The following is a 24707-nucleotide window of genomic DNA, read 5'->3' as shown; positions in this document are numbered from 1 at the left end:
CCAAACCGCTAAGGACAAGCTTGAAATCAGCAGAAGGTGTGGATCTTATACTGTAGGCGATGTTTAAGAAAGAATTTTCCGAAATTCCAACTCCAACTGGGTGAAACAAGGGATAAACGATATTTTTAATGTCTCTATTAAGGTAATTGTGAAGTAGACCAACGAAAATATGTATTCGGCTTCTTGGTCAGAAAACAGTAAAGTACGTGTTTCAGCATTTTTGGAAATTCAACCAAAATAAATAATTACTATATTATTTGCATGACTACATATATGACAGTTGGTATTTGGCTTTTCAGTTAGAAATTTAAAAAATGCAGCAGTACTCTGTGTACACTTCGTATTAGTATACCTGTGTCGTATGTTGATATTTATTACATGCTCTACACTTTATTTACATAATGACAAATATAATATTGTGGCTTACACAATTTAACCTCTATTCGTGAAGATGGTCCATGACTGAAACAGGTCGATATTTGGGTATAAAATAAAAAAGGCAGATGGTCAAACATGCATTTTATATAATGAAATTAAGGATGCTACATCGGGGGAATTAACTTATCACATAGCAGCCAACCATACACTGGAGTCAAAGGGGTGGACCGTGTAGCGGAGTCGCAAGGGCTAGTTCAGCAGACTTCGGCCGATAGGTTTTGCGAGAGCACCAAACCACCAGGTAGCAGCGTGGACGCCACCAGAGATCCCTGGACCTGTCATCTTACACTCTTATGATGGCCATAAATAAACCCTGCTGTATTATGATACCTGCATGGTATTTAGACTGGCGCCTAGGCTGTGCCAGGGAGTTCTGTGCTTCGATTTCTCTGAGGAAGGCACAGACTGCAGTAGCGTTTCCTCAGTCAGAGCTAAGGAGCCATCAGGATCTTCGACCCATTACTCCAGCCAGAAACGTCCGTCCTGCGGAGCTACCAGCACCGCCACCTTGCATCACGTAGACACGACCTCTGCACCATGGATATGTGTGGACTTTGGTACTGGTCGTCGTCACGGGCGAGTCATTGAATTTTCGTCCAAAGTAAATTCGGTCATTAAATCTAATATTTACTTGGGGCCTTTAGCTCAACAGACAATTACTGCGTCAATTAGGCACAGATAAGAGCTAACTGCGCGTTATAAATGTAAAAAGAACGTACTCGAAGGGGGAGATTTAGTTAATGCGCCTTTTCCAGTAAATTTCTTCTAATTGTTCACTTGGGCTACGTTGTTATTGCGCCTCTAGCGCCGCCCTACATATCCAAGGAAAACAAGTCATGGATAAATTGGGAGAAACAAATGTTCTTGGAATTTCAGAGGCAGATTATGCAACGACTGGTAGCAACAATGCAAACGAATATAGTAGAAAAGGAATGGGTAGCTTAAAATAGTGGATGCAGCAGAGAAACAAACTGATAAAAATACAATGAGCAGGTACGGTTAGACTAAATATACAAGGGCGTAGAAGCATGCGTAACTAGAAAATCTTCAGGAAAATTGTAGTGATGTTCAGACAAAATAGAATCACATCTTCAAGAGTAAGGAGCTTGGAGGGCAATTCCATACTACACAAAGAACGAAAGCAAGAAAGATCGAAGGAATATATAGAGGGTCATAAAAACTGGACCGAAAATGACATCGTTAAATTAATTGTAGATGGACCTGCCATAGGAAGAGAAACGAACACAAAAGTTATAGGATGATGTGCGGTAAACACGAATAGAATGTCATCAGTATGTTACGCCCTCAGACTCGTGCCATCAGTGTGCAAGAGCCAGTGTCATTTAGGTATATACTTTTCATATGCACACAGAGTTCTTACCTGTGGAATTCTTTCCTGGGGAATAAATTCAGAAAATACGAGCGCAGTTTTGGAACTACAGAAAAGAGCCATAAGAATAATAGCAGAAAATAGTAATCATTGTAAAGATCCGTTGGAAACATTTTGGATTTTAACTTCATCATGTGAGTAAATTTACTGGTCAGCTGTTCACATCAAAATCAACATTGACAATTACTGAACAAATGTCTCTGTCCAAGTCTATGGGACAAGAGATAGATTGAACTTACAGTTCATAAGATCGAATAAATAATCAACTCAAACAGTATGTTCTTCCAAAAAGATTACAAAATAAAAGTTATTTAAAAAGGCAGTTAAAAAGTGACCGTTAAACTACACTTCCAGTATATTGAAGGATTACTTAAACAACATACACTAGTGGTCTGGTAGAAAAGGTAATACACATTGTATAAATAATATTGACATTAAAAGATATATTATTTCATATACCACTTTCACACTACTCTTCCTTATTATATTTCTTTTTTGAAAAAAACTTATTCCCAAAGATATACAGTGTATGACGTTATTTCCTTTCTGAGATCAGCGTGTTACTCATTGTTGAGGGACGTTGAGCCTGTTTCTTCAGGCTAGCAAACAGGAAATCGCTATACACAAAATGGAAACAGACATCGTCGCTGTAACCCTGACATCAGCTGACAGTGTATATAGTGATATTTTATGAAACAACATGTGTATAGTTTGAGTTTCCTGAATTTCTTTAGGCTAATTCCGGGATTGTCCGTAAATGAGGCCACTTGACCCGTATATATCAAACTAGACCTTGCGACAAGACGACATGATGAAACTATTCCACCTAGTATGGAAGATAAAAGAGACACGTCAGTACCCTGAGGCCTCAAGAAGAATTTAATAATCTCAATTTCAGTGAATGCTGGCTCATACAAGTTTCAGTCACTTTAATATGTCATGGTTGCGAAATACTTAGACATATTATTTACAGACGAATGGGAAAACTGGCAGAAGTCAACCTCAGGGAACATCAGTTTGGGTTCCAGAGAAATGTAGGAACACGAGAGGCAGAACTGCGCCCACCACATATCTTAGAAAATAGACTGAACGAAAAAAAAGTAGATTTATAGCATTTGCTTATTCAGAGAAAGGTTTTGAATATGTTTGTCTTGGACACGCTCTTTGATGATCTGAACAGAGAATGAATAAATATTGAGTGCGAAAAGTTATCTAGTACTTTTGCAGAAACCACTCGAAGGACGCGAAAGTCGGGAGCAGAAGTAAATAAAACACAGGTTGGCAGCAGCATGGAAAAGCGTTTTTGAAAAAGATAAATTTTTTAATGTCCGATATAAAATTTAAAGTTAAAGAAGTCTTTTCTGGTGGTAATTATCAGGAGTGTAGTTTTGTACGGAAGTGAATCGTGGACGATAAACAGTGCAGACAGAAAGCGAATAGAAGATTTTGAAATATATTACCAGAGATATATGAACAATGGATGGGTAGATCGAATAACTAATGAATCAATGGTGAATCGATTTGACGAGAAAAGAAATTTCCCACATAACTCGAGTAAAAGAAGGACTCAGTTGATAAGACACATCCTGAAACCAAGATGTAGTCAATATGGCAACGAGGGAAGTGCGGAAAGTAATGTTTGTAAAGCAATGCTAAGGCTTTAATACCCTAAATAGGTTTAAAAGAATGTAGATAAGTAGTTTTACAGAGATGATTAGAACAACTGCTATCTAACTTGTCTTCCAGACCACAACAACAACTTGCTATTTAATGGGAGCTGCTTCACGGTAGCTTTAGATTACATTTTGTAGAAGTATTACTCCAATTTCTATTGGAACCTGTCCCAAAATACAGTCATTCGCGTAAAGAAGACGCCATTACACTTTAATAAACAAAAACTGACTGATTTAAAATCTGTTACACACCATACGGAAAATTCCTCCTAGTTCTACATAGAAACGGAGAGAGGACTGACTATGTCTCTCAAAATTACATTTATCATCCTGAAATTTTGGACCATATCACCAGAATAACGTTTTCTATATATTTACACACCTGCACAAAATGAGAAAAAAATTCACTTCTCAATAAATTCATCGTGTTTATTTACAGTCCTTCTTGTGTAATAGCCAACTAAGTTTTCTTTTCAATGACAGTATCAACTTTTCATCTTGATAAAAAAACCACATTAAGTTACCCACAACATAAGTTAGGAATGTACGGACCACCGAATATACACGGTCAGAGATATAAAATCTTCAGAAAACGTTCCAAGTAACATATCCATAATAATGAAAGTAAATTTAAAACTGTCATTCAGACAGGAAATTTGAGAAGAACTACAAGGTTTTAAATTACTCTGATATGTTTACAACTGAGAGTAGTTTGGCACAAATAAAGTACAAACACACCAAAAATTTTGCCAATTATTTTTTAATGTGCAGACTTGTATACTAACACCATTTCCCCTACGAACGTCGGAAAATTTCTCTTCTTTAGTCACAAATAGCTTATCTGGAATTAAATGTAAATTGCTTAGTTATTTTTAAATTAATGTTCTGTTTTCGCTTAACCTGTTTACTTTTATGCACATGTAAGTTCCTTTGAGTAACTAAATATTTATCTAAAATTAAAATAACAATAATACTTTATACAGCTACAAAGAATCAAACAATACAACATTAACTCATGAAGCAATTTCTGTTTGTTCTGAATATTAAATATGTGTTATGTCTTTCTGTGTAACTCTTGGATCAGTTTTGCACTGATGTAAGCCATGTGCTGCCATATTTCTTATTGACATATATTTTGTGGTGCAACATTGTGAAATTTGGTCGTTTCTCTAAAAGGTATGTAACATTAGAACATAATTCCCCATGTGACTATCAGACTGAAATACACTTAATATGTTCATTTGATTTATACCCATGATGGTAGTAGACAACACTCGCTTTGGTGACATAGTCATACAGCGCCAGCCTTCTGATACGTAATTCTATGCATTCAGAAGTTGGCACACTAATACTCGTCAATAAAACTGCAAATATCTTACAGCACTCAATAATGTGTTAGTGTGTGCTATCTTTTATTGCTAAAATGACACGTCACAATTTCGAAATACGTGAATACATATTCACATCCGAAGAGGGCTGCCGACACGGTAAACATGCCCCTTTTCCTTGGTGTTCTGGTGTTCAAGTTTAATTTCAGAACGTAACCTGAATCAATTAATGAGAAGAGAGCGGGGAAGAAGTAAGAGTTAATTTAGAAAATAGTCTACTTGGTTTCGACGAAATCTGTGTCGAGAACGATTGTGAAACAAGTAATTAAATTTCCACTTATTAAGCAACTTCTACAATCAAGCTACAGCTTTTGTTACGTTGCTTGGTGAGAATGGAGACTTCGTTCTGTCAATACTTTTTCGGACAGAAAGCTGGAGATTCTTAATTTATTGCATTTCAGTGAGAGAAGGGATACTCATCAACGAGTCTTATCTGAACCACCTCTGATGTGCGGGTAACATTAATGCGTTCACATTGACCGCAGAACATTTCAACAATGAACGAAAGAAATCAGTAGAACAAGCAGGAGAGTGGAACTGAAAATTACAGTGAAAATAAAATTGCACAAGTATAATACGTATGCTGAAAGAAAACAGCAAGGATTTCATCTGTAAGATTGTTACATCTTGGAATGCTTCAGGTAAATGAAAAATAGAAGTGGATAATTCCTGAAAGAAAGAAATAGTAAAATAAAATAGTCTGAATTCGTATGGGATATAAAGTGCTGTACGTCAAAGAAAATTAGAGGTGAACCAACCACGAAATGAGGCTTGACTAACAGGCTATATTAAAATATCCTTTTAGTGTAACAAGGGATCTGTACGAAACTGGGTTGCAAATTTGTGGAATGGCAGGAGGGAGGGGGAGGGGGGGAGGGGCTGGATGTTCCGTTGCTTAACAAACTGAATTTTTCTGGGTATGTAATGACCTTAGCAGAGTAATAGGCAGAAAAATCGGGACATATTTCGGTGAATAAGAACGAACAATGAAATATACGAAGAATTGCAGGAGGATTACGTGCAACAGACTATGGTGTCTGCTGCTGATGATGGCGACGATATCCCTAACTCGTTAAAATAAAGGAAAAAAATGAAGAAGAGGATAAAGAAACTTGGCCGTTGGTAAATTGTTTTATCCGAAGATGCCATGAGACACTGCTAGATTTAGTTGAGATGTAAACAATTTTGCGCCACATTGCGACAGTGATAGTAGGAGAAAGTTGTTTGGGATTTCCGTTCTGATGTGCCATATCACTGAGTATATTGCGTTCTTGCGTAATATAGTTCTCAAATTCAACGCTCTTTCAAGTAATTCGAATAATAATTTATTCTTTACAATACAGGAATAGTTATCATGAATTTAATACCATAGCTTCCGGAATTCATCTTTTGAAACTTTAAAGCTGATGACTAAATGTGTTGCTACACTTTACACTATCAAACATTTATTAAAAATTGTAAGGGAGGGGGTTAAATTTATGGCACATAATATCGAAGTTAACAGCAGTATAAATGTTCCAAAATTCTGAAACTGCAGCACTGCGACACTTCTGTGTAATGTTTGTTTGGTTTTTTTATCTGGTGTGTGGCAATGATGATGAATATCTGTCGTACTCTTTTGCGTGTTTTGTAACTTAGAACTCGAGTACAAGAAACTTACCTCTAAAAGCACCTGAAGGTAATTTTTTAGTTGAGCTGTGAACAATTTTGCGCCACATTGCGACAGTGATAGTTAGTACGATAAAGTTGTTTGGGATTTCCGTTCTGATGCACCATATCACTGAGTATATTGCGTTACTGTGTCATATCGTTCTCAGATTAAATGCTCTTATCGATGCCTACCACTATGAAAAGAACCTTTTATCTCGATTGGTTTTTAGCTTAGTTCAAGGCCGTTTTTAAAAGACGAGTGAATACTGTCGGAAACTGGGACAGATGACGTTCATTATAAGATTGCCTGCGGATATCATTCGATATAAAAGCGATACATCGCAGAGGCTACTCACTTGCTTTTACAGGACAACACAGTAGGTATGATTACCGAGCTATCTGTAGTACCGCACTAAAATAGATCCAAAGTAATGATAGTGTTTGTAAGTGAGACGTAATTTTAGTTTTAAGCTGTCATTGTAGTAAAGCAAGAAATTGTAGCAAGCTCAAATTTCGTAGTTGTCTACTGTTAAGAGCTGTGGTCCTTAACTATATTAGCAATAATTTGCTGTTTGCCAATTTGCAGTTTGGAAGTGTAAGTATCACCACGTGATCAAAAGTATACGGACTCCTCCAAAAACATACTTTTTCATATTAGGTGCATCGAGGTACTCCATATCAGCCACCTCAGCAGTCATTAGACATCGTGAGAGAGCAGAATGGGGCGCTCCGCGGAAATCACGGACTTCGAACGTGGTCAGGTGATTGGGTGTCACTTGTGTCATACGATTGTACCCGAGATTTCCACACTCCTAAACATCCCTAGGTCCATTGTTTACGATGCGATAGTGAAGTGGAAACGTGAAGGAGCACGTACAGCACAAAGGCGTACAGGACGACCTCGTCTGTTGATTGACACCGACCGCCGACAGTTGAAGAGGTTCGTAATGTGTAATAGGCAGACATCTATCCACACCATCATACAGGAATTCCACACTACATCAGGATCCAATGCAAGTACTATGACAGTTAGGCGAGAAAACGTGGGTTTCACGGTCGAGAGGCTGCTCATAAGCCACACATCACGCCGGCAAATGCCAAACGACACCTCGCTTGGTGCAATGAGCGTAAACATTGGACGATTGAACTGTAGAAAAAGGTTGTATGGAGTGACGAATCACGGTACACAGTGTGGTGATCCGATGGCACGGTGTGGGTTTGGCGAGTGCCCAGTGAACGTAATCTGTCAGGGTGTGTAGTGGGAACAGTAAAATTCGGAGGCGTGGTGTTATGGTGTGATCATGTTTTTCATGGAGGGGGCTTGCACCTCTTGGTGTTTTGAGTGGCATTTTGAGCACCTTCTTGCTTCCCACTGTTGAAGAGCACTTCGGGGATAGCGATTGCATCTTTCAACACGATCGAGCACCTGTTCATAATTAACGACTTGTGGCGGAATGCTTACACAACAGTAACATCCCTGTAAAGGACAAGCCTGCACGGAGTCCTGACCTGAAGCACATAGAAGGCCTTTGGGATGCTTTGGAACACCAACTTCGTGCCAGGCCTCACCGACCGACATCGATACCTTTCCTCTGCGCAGCACTCCATGAAGAATGGGCTCCATTCCCCAAGAAACCTTCCAGCACCTGATTGAACGTATGCTTGCGAGAGTGGAAGATTAAGAGTGGGCCAACGCCATACTGAATTCCAGCGTTACCGATGGAGGGCGCCACGAAATTGTATGTCATTTTCAGCCATGTTTAGGGATACTTTTGATCACATAGCCTTAGAGGCCGAACGGTTCTAGGAGCTTCAGTCCGGAGCAGCGCGACTGCTACGGTCGCAGGTTCGAATCCTGCCTCGGGCATGGATGTGTGTGACGTCCTTAGGTTAGTTAGGTTAAAGTAGTTCTAAGTTCTAGGGGATTGATGACCTCAGATGTGAAGTCCCATAGTGCTCAGAGCCATTTGAACATAGGAGTAGACAGAATACGAAAGCTGAACATGTATTTGAGTCCTCATTTGGCCAGGGTTTTCTCACGCAATACCAGTTAAAGAAAAGGTCCTTCTCAGTAGTTACGAAGAATGTCTAAAGTAACATTTGAAAAACATGAATTTAAACTCTTTTAATAAGCCTAATGTTATATCCCCCATCAGTGTTGTGCAAGGCAAATGATGAATGGTTCATAGATAAATTGACATTTAGTACGATACAATTGTCAAAGTTAATGATAGCGCCTAAGAGTATTAAGATATGCAGCAGAGGAACTGGTAATTGTTTTTCTGATCCACGACTACTGTACGTAACTGACGGTCTTGCGCAATGTAGTTTTCCAGATTTTGATAGCGCATCATATTTCTGTGTACTGCAGCCTTCTGTCGCTATTTTCAAACGTCTCCGAGACAGAAGTCGCTAACGCACAAATGTGCAGTAGCGATGAACAATGACGTTGCTCTTCTCGACGGAAGAATATGAAGGACGCCAGTACAAAGAGAGAAGATTATTGGAGAAATACAACTGATTAGAGCAAAGGATGACTCTTGCATTGCTGGAGCTGAGCATCATTAATCAAGACCTCAATGATACAGCACCACATTAGTATTTCTTTCATTTGTGTTTCAGCAAATCGGGAAATTTCGTGACCATATGAAGAATTCAGAAGAACATGAAATCGGATGCAACTAGGAAACGCTCACAGCCCAGACAGCATTCACTGTAATTAGCAGTTTCAGTTTATTCCTATCAACGCAAATCATTGCACCCTTTCTCTTCATCTCGTAACCTGTGAAATCACTGGTGACAAAAAAAAAAAAAAACTGTTATCAAACCACTTCAGTTTGTGTGTGGCACAATGTGTTTAATAAGGAAGAACGAGCTCACGTGTGACGTCAGGGCAACTGCGCCGCAGCAGAATCTGAAGGCGAGATCATCCTTTTAGCTGTAACGGTAACAAAAGAAATTATTTGTCAGGAGAGGTGGAGGAGAACTTTTAGGGTATAGTTCATGCTCACTTTGTGCCAATATTCTGGGTGAGATTCCATCTACTTAGTCTCTTATGAAATGAGGAGGTATTACAATTTTGTTGGTGAGTCGTCTATGGTATAGGGATGCTGTATCCAGGAACCCACTTTCTCCTATCAAAATGGTATTGTCTCCGTATTATCCCCTCATTTCTCTGTTTCATTACCATGAATACTGTTGTGTAGTCGTGTGGAGACATCCTAGATTGATGTCAAGATGGTTGCTGGTAACCTACGAAGCGTCGATCATTTATTCATGGTGTTTACAACGCGTTGCTCTCCCGTCCCAGCCTTAGGTGATGTTTCATTCAGCTGCATGTTGGATGCCGAGGCGAACTGCCGGTGGCAGGCGACGACCATGCTCAGAGCGAGAATTTGGTCTCCCACTGGCTGCTGAGGTGTCCTCGGTTCCACTGCAGATTCTACAATGACGTTTGAGGTCCCATCAGTGATGTATGTTGTGTAGTCGCTTGATCTCCTCGCTACTGCCCTGGTTGCTTTCATCGCCTAGAGGTGCCTGGGCGCTGAAAAGAAACATGAATCCGGAGAGGCCTATTGCTGATTTCTACGTTGGAGCTCAGTTCTGGAAGCTCTCTGCGATGCGATGTTGTGTAAGACAGTCAGCTTCTCCATCATTACACGGTAGTCGGCGAGCTTAATTAAGTTTATCAGATAAATACCATCATCTCGAGTACATCTTCAGCGAGTTCATAGACTGTGCTGGAACATCATTCACTACAGTATCGTAATCGTAGAACTGAATGCTACTGCTGTGAATAGCATTATTCCCGATGGTCAACCGACGAGACCTGGAAAACTGGAGTATTTAAACGAAGGTCGAGGTGTGCACCAACAAAGAAAAGCTTGCCCTTCCAACACCGACGTTCCGGCAGGCTAGGAAACCATTTTTGAAAAAAAGGAAGTAGCGAGTTCTATGGCCCATTAGGCGACAGGTAGCCTATTGGGCACCCAGCAACTTGGCACCAGAATAACTTCTTTCAGCAGCAGGCATACTCCTGTGAGGCGGCGACAAGCTAACAAAACATCTGAGCATCGCCGCTCCGGGCATTCTGCATCGTCTTCTGGAAGACCCACCAGCTGCCGCCTGCACTCGACCGCGTCTGGTCCCTAGGTACACTCTGTCACTCTACTGTAAATTTTAACGGTCGTCATTTCGGGTAAACTCTAGTAATAGAGCTAGGATTACATTGCGGTTTCTGTCGTTCGGCGAAGCACCAACCATGCGGTAAGGTTCACCGAAATCTGCCACCCATTTTGTTGCCGAACCTCAGTATTCTCTCTCCAAAGTGTTCACAGTTAAGCCTATGCCGTTATAGGTGACTTTTGTTTCTATATATTGTACTGTGAATGTGTCTGTCAGTGGAGGCTGCCCTCAGTTAAGAGTACATTGTTCTGCGGTGATTACAGAATAAATCTCTTTGTGCTAGTTTGTAAATTATTTATTTGTGTTGTGAATTCTACCACCTTTTCCTCAGTATCCATTGAAATCATGGGCTCCCTCCAAGAAGAGTCGCAGTCTACGCCTTCCCTCACTTTGATACTTGGTAGAATAATAACGTGAGGTCCCTATAGCTTATCAACATTTATCTCGGCCTCTAATTTAAGCAAGCTCTTTTCATTGAGGCTGCCTGGGCTATGAAACGTGGCAGTCAGTGTAGGAGAGGAAGTGCAGTGTCATATAAACTTCAGTGCAACTAGCTAAAGAAATTTTCTCGTTGCTTAGTTATCAGACTCTCTCCTCGTCCTTCTATTGACATAAATATAAAATAATTTAACAGGTTGGTAATTAACGTAGTCCATACTCGCAATTTTTCATGTAAATTTGATACAGAAAGATGAATGCGCCTTTATTTGTGCCTGGTTATTTCAACATCCACGAGGAGGGGGCAAATTATATCCGTCTTTCCCATTTTCATTTATTGAAGACAACTGAAAAATTAGACTGCAGCTGAGATAAAACTGCAGACATGGAGGCTAAAGCGATAGTAAAAGATGCCTGACGAGAAGAATAAAGATACAAAAGCTACATAAAACCACTAAACTAAACACAATTATGTCGACGCCGGGGGAAGATGTGATATATTACTGGTAAATATGCAGGACGTGGCGACGGTCGACCACTCTCTGTATCGAGATACAACAGGACAGCATGGGCAACATGAGCTCTTGCATTATGTTGTTGAAAGACAAAGTCACGGAGACCTCGAAAATAGGACACAGCCATTGGCCTTAAGAAGTCAGTAGTGAACCGCCAACTGCTCGCACTACTGTCAATATGAATCTGAAGGGACCTTGCTGTGACGCAGTGGCAGCCCGTACGGTCTCGCCGGTTGCAGTCAGACGAAGTTTGTTCTCGTACGCTCATCCTCGTGCTGTACGTGAAACCGTGACTCCTCCAAAAAGACGACGTGTGTCGAAATATGTCGTTGGGCCGATCTGTCTGTGCGTCTCTCTCAGCTCTCCCGTGCTGGATATCCGTGGTGCTTCAGCCGTTGTCACGAACTCAATGGAAAGCGATATGCACATATAAAGATGGAGGTAGTGTGCCATACAGAAGGCATAAAAGGGCAGTGAATTGGCGGAGCTGTCATTTTACTCAAGTGATTCGTGTGGAAAGGTTTCCGATGTGGTTATGGCCACACGACGGGAATTAACAGACTTTCAATGTTGAGTAGTAAGTGAAGCTAGAAGCAGGGGACATTCCACTTCAAAAATCGTTAGAAAATTCAGTATTCTGCGATTCACAATGTCAAGAGGATACTGGAAATACCAAATTTCAGGCAGTATCTCTCACCACGGGAAAAGCTATGGCCAGTGGTCTTCACTTAACGACCGAGAGCAGTGGAGTTTGCGGAGACTTTTCAGTGCTGACAGACAAGCAACACTACTTGAAATAACCTTGGAAGTCTATATCGGACGAACGGCGAGCGTATCCGTTAGTATAGTGTTGGGCTGTTTGGCGTTAATGGGCTATGGCAGCAGACGACCAACGCGAGTGCCCTTGTTAACAGTGCGACATAGCATGCAACGCCTGTCCTGGGCTCGAGACCATATTGATTGGGCGCCAGGGGCTGGATAACCGTGGACTAGTCAGATGAGACCCAGTTTCAGCAGTTAAGAACTAATCGTAAGATTCGCGTGTGGTGCAGACCCCCGAAGCTGTGAACCCAACTTGTCAACAAACCACTGTGCAGGGTGGTGCTGACCCTATAATGGTGTGGGCTGTTTTACGTGGGATGGACTGAGTCCGCTGATCCAACTGAGCAGATCACCGACTGTAAATGGTTCTTTTCGGCTACTTGGAGACCACTAGCAGTCATTCATGGACTTCATGTTCCCAAACAAAGATGCAATTTCTATGAATGACAATACGCCATGTCATCAGGCCACAATAGTTCGCAATTGGTTTGAAGATATTGTGGACAGTTCGAGCTAATAATTTAACAACCCAGATCGATCGACATGAATCTCATCAAACATTTGTGGGACGTAATCAAGGGGTCAGTTTGAGCACAAACTCCTGCACTGGCGCCGGCCGTGGTGGTCGACCGGTTGTAGGCGCTCCAGTCCGGAACAGCGTTGCTGCTACTGTCGCAGTTTCGAATCCTGCCTCGGGCATGGATGTGTGTGATGTCCTTAGGTTAGTTAGGTGTAAGAAGTTCTACGTCTAGGGGACTGATGACCTCAGATGATAAATCCCATAGTGCTTGGAGCCATTTGAACCTGCACTGGGAGCACTTCAGCAATTGTGCAAGGAAGCACAGCTAAATACACTCCTGGAAATTGAAATAAGAACACCGTGAATTCATTGTCCCAGGAAGGGGAAACTTTATTGACACATTCCTGGGGTCAGATACATCACATGATCACACTGACAGAACCACAGGCACATAGACACAGGCAACAGAGCATTCAAAATGTCGGCACTAGTACAGTGTATATCCACATTTTGCAGCAATGCAGGCTGCTATTATCCCGTGGAGACTATCGTAGAGATGCTGGATGTAGTCCTGTGGAACGGCTTGCCATGCCATTTCCACCTGGCGCCTCAGTTGGACCAGCGTTCGTGCTGGACGTGCAGACCGCGTGAGACGACGCTTCATCCAGTCCCAAACATGCTCAATGGGGGACAGATCCGGAGATCTTGCTGGCCAGGGTAGTTGACTTACACCTTCTAGAGCACGTTGGGTGGCACGGGATACATGCGGACGTGCATTGTCCTGTTGGAACAGCAAGTTCCCTTGCCGGTCTAGGAGTGGTAGAACGATGGGTTCGATGACGGTTTGGATGTACCGTGCACTATTCAGTGTCCCCTCGACGATCCCCAGAGGTGTACGGCCAGTGTAGGAGATCGCTCCCCACACTATGATGCCATGTGTTGGCCCTGTGTGCCTCGGTCGTATGCAGTCCTGATTGTGGCGCTTACCTGCACGGCGCCAAACACGCATACGACCATCATTGGCACCAAGGCAGAAGCGACTCTCATCGCTGAAGACGACACGTCTCCATTCGTCCCTCCATTCACGCCTGTCGCGACACCACTGGAGGCGGGCTGCACGATGTTGGGGCGTGAGCGGAAGACGGCCTAACGGTGTGCGGGACCGTAGCCCAGCTTCATGGAGACGGTTGCGAATGGTCCTCGCCGATACCCCAGGAGCAACAATGCCCCTGATTTGCTGGGAAGTGGCGGTGCGGTCCCCTACGGCACTGCGTAGGATCCTAAGGTCTTGGCGTGCATCCGTGCGTCGCTGCGGTCCGGTCCCAGGTCGACGGGCACGTGCACCATCCGCCGACCACTGGCGACAACATCGATGTACTGTGGAGACCTCACGCCCCACGTGTTGAGCAATTCGGCGGTACATCCACCCGGCCTCCCGCATCCGTGCGTCGCTGCGGTCCGGTCCCAGGTCGACGGGCACGTGCATCTACCGCCGACCACTGGCGACAACATCGATGTACTGTGGAGACATCAGGCCCCACGAGCAATTCGGCGGTACATCCACCCGGCCACCCGCATGCCGACTATACGCCCTCGCACAAAGTCCGTCAACTGCACATACGGTTCACGTCCACGCTGTCGCGGCATGCTACCAGTGTTAGAGACTGCGATGGAGCTCCGTATGCCACGGCAAACTGGCTGACACTGACGGCGGCGGTGGACAAATGCTGCGCAGCTAGCGCCATTCGACGGCCAACACCGCGGTTCCTGGTGTGTCCGCTGTGCCGTGCGTGTGATCGTTGCTTGTACAGCCCTCTCGCAGTGTCCGGAGCAAGTATGGTGGGTCTGACACACCGGTGTCAATGTGTTCTTTTTTCCGTTTCCAGGAGTGTATTTCTACAGGCCATTTCCAATGACTTGTTGGTACTTCAGTCCAGTGACTCATTTTACAATCAGACGAAGAAATGAGCACCAGAGATCTCCATAATCAGAATATGACAGTTTATAGTAGTTGTTGTTGTTAGACATTAGGTTGTGTTCTGTGCAGCATTTGTAAATGTTCCAAATTCTGGACTTATAGTGCTGTATAACATATTAAACCTATTTGGGATATACTGTTAGTTATTCGAGTACAGAATTTTATGGTGTGTAAAGTTCTATATATTCTTAGAAGTATTTACATTACATGTGGACAGTTAAACCGCACTTTGGCGGTCATGCAGCATCTTGAAATGGAAGATGGTGTTCTTGTAACTGAACTGAGTGTTTTTAATGTCTTAACCATTGGGTGGTTATAAGTAAAATGCAGCTACTCACACAGGTCCAGTACTGGCTGCAGTGATCGAATGGCTGCGAAATTTAGTATATATTCTGATGCGTTAATGCAGAATCGATATAAACTGGTAAAAAGTGAGTTCTAGTACTGGCTACCATGTGCAAACTTGGCGGTGTGAATGCAAGGGAGACATGTTGAAATGTTTCCATGTATAATGGATTAGGAATGAAGTTTGGGCGGAAAATGACAAATGGCTTTTACACAATTTGTTTATTATGAGCACCGAAGATGTCGATGACATGCCGTACTGTACCAGCGTTTCACCTGGTGGCCAAAACTGAAAGTAATTTTTTTCAGCGTATGTGGGTTCCACGTTAACACATTAGAATATCTACTAAGTTTTGCTGCCATAGAGTCTAAACCATTACTGGCGAACATTAACAGAATTTAAACAGACAAGAAATACATATTCGATACTTTAGAACTCAATAGCATTTAAGAAGTAACCTATGTATGACACGACGCCAATAGAGGACTACTAGCTCACCGCATATTTTCAACTTAAATCTGATTTAGTATTCGACAAATGTTACAGACATGTTCTTCATTTGTTTGCTATTTCTTTATCACACATCCTGTGCAGAGGCCATCTGTATGCATACTGGTATTATCACTGTGCATATATATACACTCCTGGAAATGGAAAAAAAGAACACATTGACACCGGTGTGTCAGACCCACCATACGTGCTCCGGACACTGCGAGAGGGCTGTACAAGCAATGATCACACGCACGGCACAGCGGACACACCAGGAACCGCAGTGTTGGCCGTTGAATGGCACTAGCTGCGCAGCATTTGTCCACCGCCGCCGTCAGTGTCAGCCAGTTTGCCGTGGCATACGGAGCTCCATCGCAGTCTCTAACACTGGTAGCATGCCGCGACAGCGTGGACGTGAACCGTATGTGCAGTTGACGGACTTTGTGCGAGGGCGTATAGTCGGCATGCGGGTGGCCGGGTGGATGTACCGCCGAATTGCTCGTGGGGCCTGATGTCTCCACAGTACATCGATGTTGTCGCCAGTGGTCGGCGGTAGATGCACGTGCCCGTCGACCTGGGACCGGACCGCAGCGACGCACGGATGCACGCCAAGATCGTAGGATCCTACGCAGTGCCGTAGGGAACCGCACCGCCACTTCCCAGCAAATTAGGGACATTGTTGCTCCTGGGGTATCGGCGAGGACCATTCGCAACCGTCTCCATGAAGCTGGGCTACGGTCCCGCACACCGTTAGGCCATCTTCCGCTCACGCCCCAACAGTGTGCAGCCCACCTCCAGTGGTGTCGCGACAGTCGTGAATGGAGGGACGAATGGAGACGTGTCGTCTTCAGCGATGAGAGTCGCTTCTGCCTTGGTGCCAATGATGGTCGTATGCGTGTTTGGCGCTGTGCAGGTGAGCGCCACAATCAGGACTGCATACGACCGAGGCACACAGGGTCAACACCTGGCATCATGGTGTGGGGAGCGATCTGCTACACTGGCCGTACACCTCTGGGGATCGTCGAGGGGACACTGAATAGTGCACGGTACATCAAAACCGTCATCGAACTTGCTGTTCCAACAGGACAATGCACGTCCGCATGTATCCCGTGCCACCCAACGTGCTCTAGAAGGTGTAAGTCAACTACACTGGCCAGCAAGATCTCCGGATCTGTCCCCCATTGAGCATGTTTGGGAGTGGATGAAGCGTCGTCTCACGCGGTCTGCACGTCCAGCACGAACGCTGGTCCAACTGAGGCGCCAGGTGGAAATGGCATGGCAAGCCGTTCCACAGGACTACATCCAGCATCTCTACGATCGTCTCCACGGGATAATAGCAGCCTGAATTGCTGCGAAAGGTGGATATACACTGTACTAGTGCCGACATTGTGCATGCTCTGTTGCCTGTGTCTATGTGCCTGTGGTTCTGTCAGTGTGATCATGTGATGTATCTGACCCCAGGAATGTGTCAATAAAGTTTCCCCTTCCTGGGACAATGAATTCACGGTGTTCTTATTTCAATTTCCAGGAGTATATATATATATATATATATATATATATATATATATATATATATATATATATATATATATGGGGGAGGGGAATAAACAACATCGACCCTTAAGAACTCAACAATGTTAAGTGCTAGAACACTTTATAAGGCTTATTCGAATTCTACATACCATAAGTGTATCAATGCAGACTGTCAGTCTTGTCTACAAGGAATAGTGTATCATTTGCAGCCATGTAACATGGCGTAAGGACACTGAAGACTGCTCATATAAATCTTAACTAACGCTGACCAGAGATGACTGTCTCGTCAATCACAGTCGATTTCAGACCTGAGAGAAAATGCTGTCAGTGAATACAAATACATCTCAGCTAGATGCCTAACAAATATTTCAATTTCTCACAGAGCACAATAGGTTGCACGTCTTCAGTAGGCGATACAACAAAGAAGAACGATAGTAGCTGAGTGGAAGTTGTGTTGTGGTCCGATGAATTTCTAGAATGACGCAAGGTATCGAGTGCACCGACAGCCCAAAGAGGCGTTTAAATTGCAGTGTATACGAGGGTGTAGCTGAGCTGAGGCAGAACCTAGTTCTATAATGTTTTAGGGTGGGGGACGGGGAGGTATTTGTTTCTCATACCGTGACATGGGTTCATTCATTCAAGAACAGTGGAAAGAACCAAAATTTTCGGATTTTCATTTCAACGTTTTAGCTGACCAGTTGTTGGCTTTTCTTCCACATTTCATGACGAGTGTGTTGTGGCTACTCCCCTTTCTAAAATGGCAGCAGCTGTATTCCAGGGGCTCCACGCATGTGTTCCTAATTTCGCGAATATTCACACATTACGGGGTGGGCTGCAATCTCAAAGGGTCCATGATAAATACAGGACGTGCTTGGATCAAGTAACAGTCGGAATTGTAATTGTAAATTGTGTAGTTGTGCTGGGAAAGTCCCTGAGCTTCAAGCGCTGATAGAAAGTACAGAAGCTGAAATCGTTATAGGTACAGAAAGCTGGCTGAAGCCTGACATAAGTTCTGCAGAAATTTTTACGAAGTCTCAGATGGTGTTCAGGAAAGATAGATTAGGCAGAATTGGTGGTGGAGTGTTTGTGTCTGTCAGTAGTGGTTTATCTTGTAGTGAAGTCAAAGTAGATACTCCGTGCGAATTGATATGGGTGGAGGTTATACTTAACAGCCGAACTAAGTTAATAATTAGCTCCTTCTACCAATCCCCCAGACTTCGATGATACAGTTGCGGAACAGTTCAGAGAAAATTTGAGTCTTGTAACAAATAAATACCCCACTCATACGGTTATAGTTGGTGGGGACTTCAACCTTCCCTCGATATGTTGGCAAAAATACTTGTTCATAACCGGTGGTAGGCAGAAAACATCTTCCGAGATTGTCCTAAATGCTTTCTCCGAAAATTATTTCGAGCAGTTAGTCCACGAACCCACGCGAATCGTAAATGGTTGCGAAAACACACTTGACCTCTTAGCCACAAACAATCCAGAGCTGATAGAGAGCATCATGACTGATACAGGGATTAGTGATCACAAGGTCGTTGTAGCTAGGCTCAATACCGTTTCTTCCAAATCCACTCGAAATAAAAGCAAAATAATTTTATTTAAAAAAGCGGATAAAGTGTCACTAGAAGCCTTCCTAAGAGACAATCTCCATTCCTTCCGAACTGACTATGCAAATGTAGACGAGATGTGGCTCAAATTGAAAGATACAGTAGCAACAGCAATTGAGAGATTCATACCTCATACATTGGTAAGAGATGGAACGGATCCCCCGTGATACACAAAACAGATCCGAACGCTGTTGCAGAGGCAACGGAAAAAGCATGCGAAGTTCAGAAGAACGCGAAAGCCCGAAGATTGGCTAAAATTTACAGACGCGCGAAATTTGGCACCGACTTCAATGCGAGATGCCTTTAATAGGTTCCACAACGTAACATTGTCTCGAAATTTGGTAGAAAATCCGAAGAAATTCCGGTCGTATGTAAAGTACACAAGCGGCAAGACGCAGTCAATACCTTCGCTGCGCAGTGCCGATGGTACTGTTACCTACGACTGTGCCGCTAAAGCGGAATTACTGAACGCAGTTTTCCGAAATTTCTTCACCAAGGAAGACGAATGGAATATTCCAGAATTTGAAACACGAACACCTGCTAGCATGAGTTTCTTACAAGTAGATACCTTAGGGGTTGCGAAGCAACTCAAATCGCTTGATACGGGCAAGTCTTCAGGTCCAGATTGTATACCGATTAGGTTCCTTTCAGATTACGCTGATACAATAGCTTCCTACTTAGCACTCATATACAACCGCTCGCTCACAGATAGATCTGTACCTACAGATTGGAAAATTGCGCAGGTCGCACCAGTGTTCAAGAAGGGTAGTAGGAGCAATCCATTTAACTACAGACCTATATCATTGACGTCGGTTTGCAGTAGGGTTTTGGAGAATATACTGTATTCAAACATTATGAATCACCTCGAAGGGAACGACCTATTGATACGCAATCAGCATGGTTTCAGAAAACCTCGCTCTTGTGCAACGCAGCTAGCTCTTTATTCACACGAAGTAATGGCTGCTATCGACAGGGGATCTCAAGTTGATTCCGTATTTCTAGATTTCCGGAAAGCTTTTGACACCGTTCCTCACAAACGACTTCTAATCAAGCTGCGGGCCTATGAGGTATTGTATCATTTGTGTGACTGGATTCGTGATTTCCTGTCGGGAAGGTCGCAGTTCGTAGTAATAGACGGCAAATCATCGAGTAAAACTGAAGTGATATCAGGTGTTCCCCAGGGAAGCGTCCTGCGACCTCTGCTGTTCTTGATCTATATAAATGACCTGGGTGGCAATCTGAGCAGTTCTCTTAGGTTGTTCGCAGATGATGCTGTAATTTACCGTCTAGTAAGGTCATCCGAAGACCAGTATCAGTTGCAAAGCGATTTAGAAAAGATTACTGTATGGTGTGGCTGGTGGCAGTTGACGCTAAATAACGAAAAGTGTGAGGTGATCCACATGAGTTCCAAAAGAAATCCGTTGGAATTCGATTACTCGATAAATAGTACAATTCTCAAGGCTGTCAATTCAACTAAGTACCTGGGTGTTAAAATTACGAACAACTTCAGTTGGAAAGACCACATAGATAATATTGTGGGGAAGGCGAGCCAAAGGTTGCGTTTCATTGGCAGGACACTTAGAAGATGCAACATGTCCACTAAAGAGACAGCTTACACTACACTCGTTCGTCCTCTGTTAGAATATTGCTGCGCGGTGTGGGATCCTTACCAGGTGGGATTGACGGAGGACATCGAAAGGGTGCAAAAAATGGCAGCTCGTTTTGTATTATCACGTAATAGGGGAGAGAGTGTAGCAGATATGATACGCGAATTGGGATGGAAGTCATTAGAGCAAAGACGTTTTTCGTCGCGTCGACATCTTTTTACGAAATTTCAGTCATCAACTTTCTCTCCCGAATGCGAAAATATTTTTTTGAGCCAAACCTGCATAGGTAGGAATGATCATCAAAATAAAATACGCGAAATCAGAGGTCGAACAGAAAGGTTTAGGTGTTTGTTTTCCCTCGCGTTGTTAGGGAGTGGAATGGTAGAGAGATAGTATGATTGTGGTTCGATGAACCCTCTGCCAAGCACTTAAATGTGAATTGCAGAGTAGTCATGTAGATGTAGATGTAGACATCATAATGCCCCTCGACAGGTGCAATGAATAACCCAGGCATTATCCCACAGAAAATTTCCCCACTGGATGATTGGGTAAAATGTAACAATCAATTTCCTCCCCATTTGGTAGCTCTACAGGATATGCTCATCAATTAATGGCTTCCACTTGACACGAAGTACCAGAAAAATTGGTGGGCTCTCTTCGTTGCCGAAATGCACCTGTTATCAAGGCTAGAGGCGGTGTTACACCATACTAGCTGATATCTTCTGGTGATGACTAATCTTGTCCGGTATGGTTATCTTTGTACTGTCTGGTTAAAATCGGAAAATATGCATACTTCAGTTCCAGGATGGTGCATGGAGTTTTGGTGTTCCTCGTGGCTAGTCTGGTGCTGGCTGCTGGAGAGAAGGTGCGCTATGACGATCACCGTGTGTACCGGGTGCTGCCAGCCAATGTGGACCAGCTGCAGTTCCTCAATGGGCTCACCAAGTACCACAGAGATGTGAGTATTCCTTCACCAGCGACTACAGTAACGCTTCTTTCTGTAGAGTTCTTCTAGTCACAGTTTTCAGCTGACATCGGTCTTTCTGCAACAGTATTCCAACTTCTCTGAACACAGCGTCTGAATATTTTCTCCCCAATAAATAGCTTATTCAAAAAGCATGTGCAAAAGAGCTTGTAATCTTCCTACATTAAAACATAATAGCAGTGTTTGCTATTTTCTAGACTCCCAAGTTTGCAAGAAGACAAGGGACTAGTCCTTGTGATGATTCTCCATTGACGGTCTTTCGAAACGCACTTTAGGCCGAGTTAGGTATTCGTAATCTTTGCTTGCTCTGTGTTATTATTTGACTTCAGTCTTTGGGTAGACTGTCGAATGCCATGTAAGGGGTATAGTTAACTTCTCAAGGAGCTCATTGTCTCTTAGTAAGCTGATGCCAGCGATTCCCGTCTTTGGTCATCAGACTAAAAGTATATGTGATACTCATAATGAAAGAAAATACCCATTTCAAGGCGTAACGTGTTAAACAAGTAACAATCTTCCACTGAATTCCTGAAACAATGCCGGTTAACTCGAAATGTCATACAACATTTCAAGTGAAACTGTGCGAATACTATGAATATGCAGATCCAATAAACAAGCCAGTATTTCGTGAGTATAAACCACTAACACTCATACTCGTAATTGTACGCAAGTAATTTCTCAGACCTGAGCTACGAGATGCAGTTTTGACGGAAAGAGAACTACACAATGGCATGCCCATCCCGCGTGGCGCGAAACCTCACAGCAGGACACCTAGCAGACCCAATGAGACATCGGAGTCACCGTGTAGGCCGCCATCAAAAGCAGGCCTTGTCGCCGCATCTAAAGACAACCATTCAGAAAGCCTTTCTACAGGAACACGGCGGGAAAATCGAGATAAACGTCTGGAGAAACCCTACTCAAAATATTGGTGACCCGCTGTAGCCGCCTGAGTTAAAACTCGCATGGAAGAAAAAGCTCTTTATCTCAGTATTACGTGTTAAGAGTTAAACTCTGCCCTATGAGAGAAACGACACGTGTTATAGGCTACAAATCTCTAGTGGGAGGAGTCATAACAAGTATGAACACTCCAATTGGCCAGAAAGAAAATGCGTGGGCACCAGCTTTGATAAAGACAAATTGCAGACAGAATAATTCTCTTCTTCTCTTGCAGTAAATCATCAAGTGTCCGAGCCAGGCGACTCGCACCGCACTGAGACGATTGCGCGAGTTATTATTTGAACACCTGTACACAGGCTCGTCATAACTCATAAGGAGCGAAACTGCTAACTTTCTTACTATGGATAATCGCACCAAGCACTGACAAGGCTAGTGAGTGATTTGAGGGCAACACTGTATGCAGTATTCCAGCCAAATACCGTGTACCATGCCAGTTAGCTAGGGAATAACTAGGAGTATCGGTTTCACCGAAGATGTAGGAAATGTATACAACTGGTGTTTAACAGTCGAGAGAGATTTAGAATAGATTCTCAGGTTCATAGGTGGCGCCGACAGCAGCCACTTCCATCGTCAATCAAAGGTAAACATGCGCGCTCGCAGTACACCAGGAAGTAATATCCAATTGACAGTCAGAACTATGGTCATCTCGATCTCTCCTAATTTTTGTACATTTAAGCATGACCTCTAGTTAAACATATTCACAATTGTCAGGATAAATTGAAGCAGAAATGAGAGACATCCGATCTAATAAAAAGAATTGATCAGCTGCTGTAGAGTGCTTTATACCCTCAAGTTATTAAACTGTTTTTATTGCGTACTTCTTTCTGGTTGCTCATTACCGACCCTATCCATTATTTGATTATTTTAGTTGTGCATTTTAGCTTAACTAATATCTCTCGCCTCAATTTTATTTGATTTGTTTGTATTTTTATCGATCTGCAGACGTAGTCATCATGCACCTGACAATTAAGGAACCTTATGATTGGAATTTCGCTTCACAGTGATGAACACCCAATATCAATAATTTTTCCTGTACGTAATTTTTTTTAACATTGCTATGTCACGAAGTCAAAATCTAAGATTTAAATTTTTTGCTGAATCTGTACACTAATTTCTGTCAGCCATAACGTTTCCTTTGTAGAGAGTGTAGTGGAACTGACATTGATATCATTTTCTGATTACATTACTTTCCGTACTGCTGCACTCTTCTTAACTCTACATGCATGAGATGGTACGTTCCTACGTTCCAGGTCATAGGTTCAACACCATATTCCTAAAACACTCACAAAGGGTCCTTGGCAACTGTGGTAGGAAGACAGAGCTGAACCAGTCTCATACTTATTATGGAGATCTTAATAGTACCTAAACATATTTGAGTTCCAATATGCAAAGAACTGTTACTCATAAAGACTTCAACTGATTATTAATTTATTAAAATGAATGCTGAAGACTACCAGCCCTGTTTGCGAGACGAAAACAGATCTCACTGTCAGTATCATCACTGACAGGGGTGACTGCGTACCTTTGGTACACAGCCGAGTGGAGGCTCAGAAGGTTCTGCTACCGTATAGGCTGCAGATTGCTTGATTTGTGTTATAGGGTGGTGGGGTTTTGTTTCCGATTAACAGGTCAAGCGTCCACTGGAGGCGGATTCACGGGTAGTGGGGCCATGTACAGTGGACTGGGCGGATATTTAGGTCGGAGGGTCTCAGCTAAACACAAAAAGGTCTTAGTCTCAGAGGATGTAGGGAAAACAAAGGCTAGGGTGCAACCAGAAACCATAATGCAGTTGTAAATTTTCGTAGTTGTGTTGGGAAAAAATTAGAGAGCCAACCGCTAACAGAAAGCTCTGAAGCCTAAGTCGTTGTAGACAGTGAAAGCTGACTGACTCCAGAGATAAGTTCAGCAGAAACTTTTACAAAAATCCTAGCGGTGTCCAGCCGTAATGGATTAAATATAGTTGGTGGAGGTGTGTTTGTTGCCATTAGAAGTAGTTTACCTTGTAGTGAAATTGTGGTCTACAGTTCCTGTGAGTTAGTACTAGTAGAGGCTATACTCGACAATATGAATAAATTTATAATTGGTTCCTTTTAATCACTCCCTGACGCACATGATACAGTTGCCGAAACATTCATAGAATTATTGTCACTAATTTTAAATAGGTACCCACTCATACAACTATA

The 24707-nt window shown here is 43.0% G+C and overlaps 1 protein-coding gene across 2 annotated transcripts in view; it reads left to right on the top strand.

Moving 5' to 3' along the window:
* The first annotated feature begins 6830 nt into the window (after positions 1–6830).
* The window catches only part of LOC126354488 (zinc carboxypeptidase-like), a 77241-nt gene continuing 59364 nt past the window's right edge, over positions 6831–24707 (top strand). The window contains exons 1-2 of one of the 2 annotated variants that reach the window (XM_050004207.1): positions 6831–6920; positions 21384–21543. In XM_050004207.1, coding sequence (XP_049860164.1) covers positions 21391–21543 — 153 coding nt within the window. In that variant the 5' untranslated portion in view covers positions 6831–6920; positions 21384–21390. The remainder of the gene's footprint in view (positions 6921–21383; positions 21544–24707) is intronic. The other variant, XM_050004209.1, reaches the window with a different exon arrangement.

This window comes from Schistocerca gregaria, chromosome 3, assembly GCF_023897955.1.
Source record: "Schistocerca gregaria isolate iqSchGreg1 chromosome 3, iqSchGreg1.2, whole genome shotgun sequence".
Lineage (NCBI taxonomy): Eukaryota > Metazoa > Arthropoda > Insecta > Orthoptera > Acrididae > Schistocerca > Schistocerca gregaria.
This window is presented reverse-complemented; position numbering and strand designations above follow the sequence as displayed.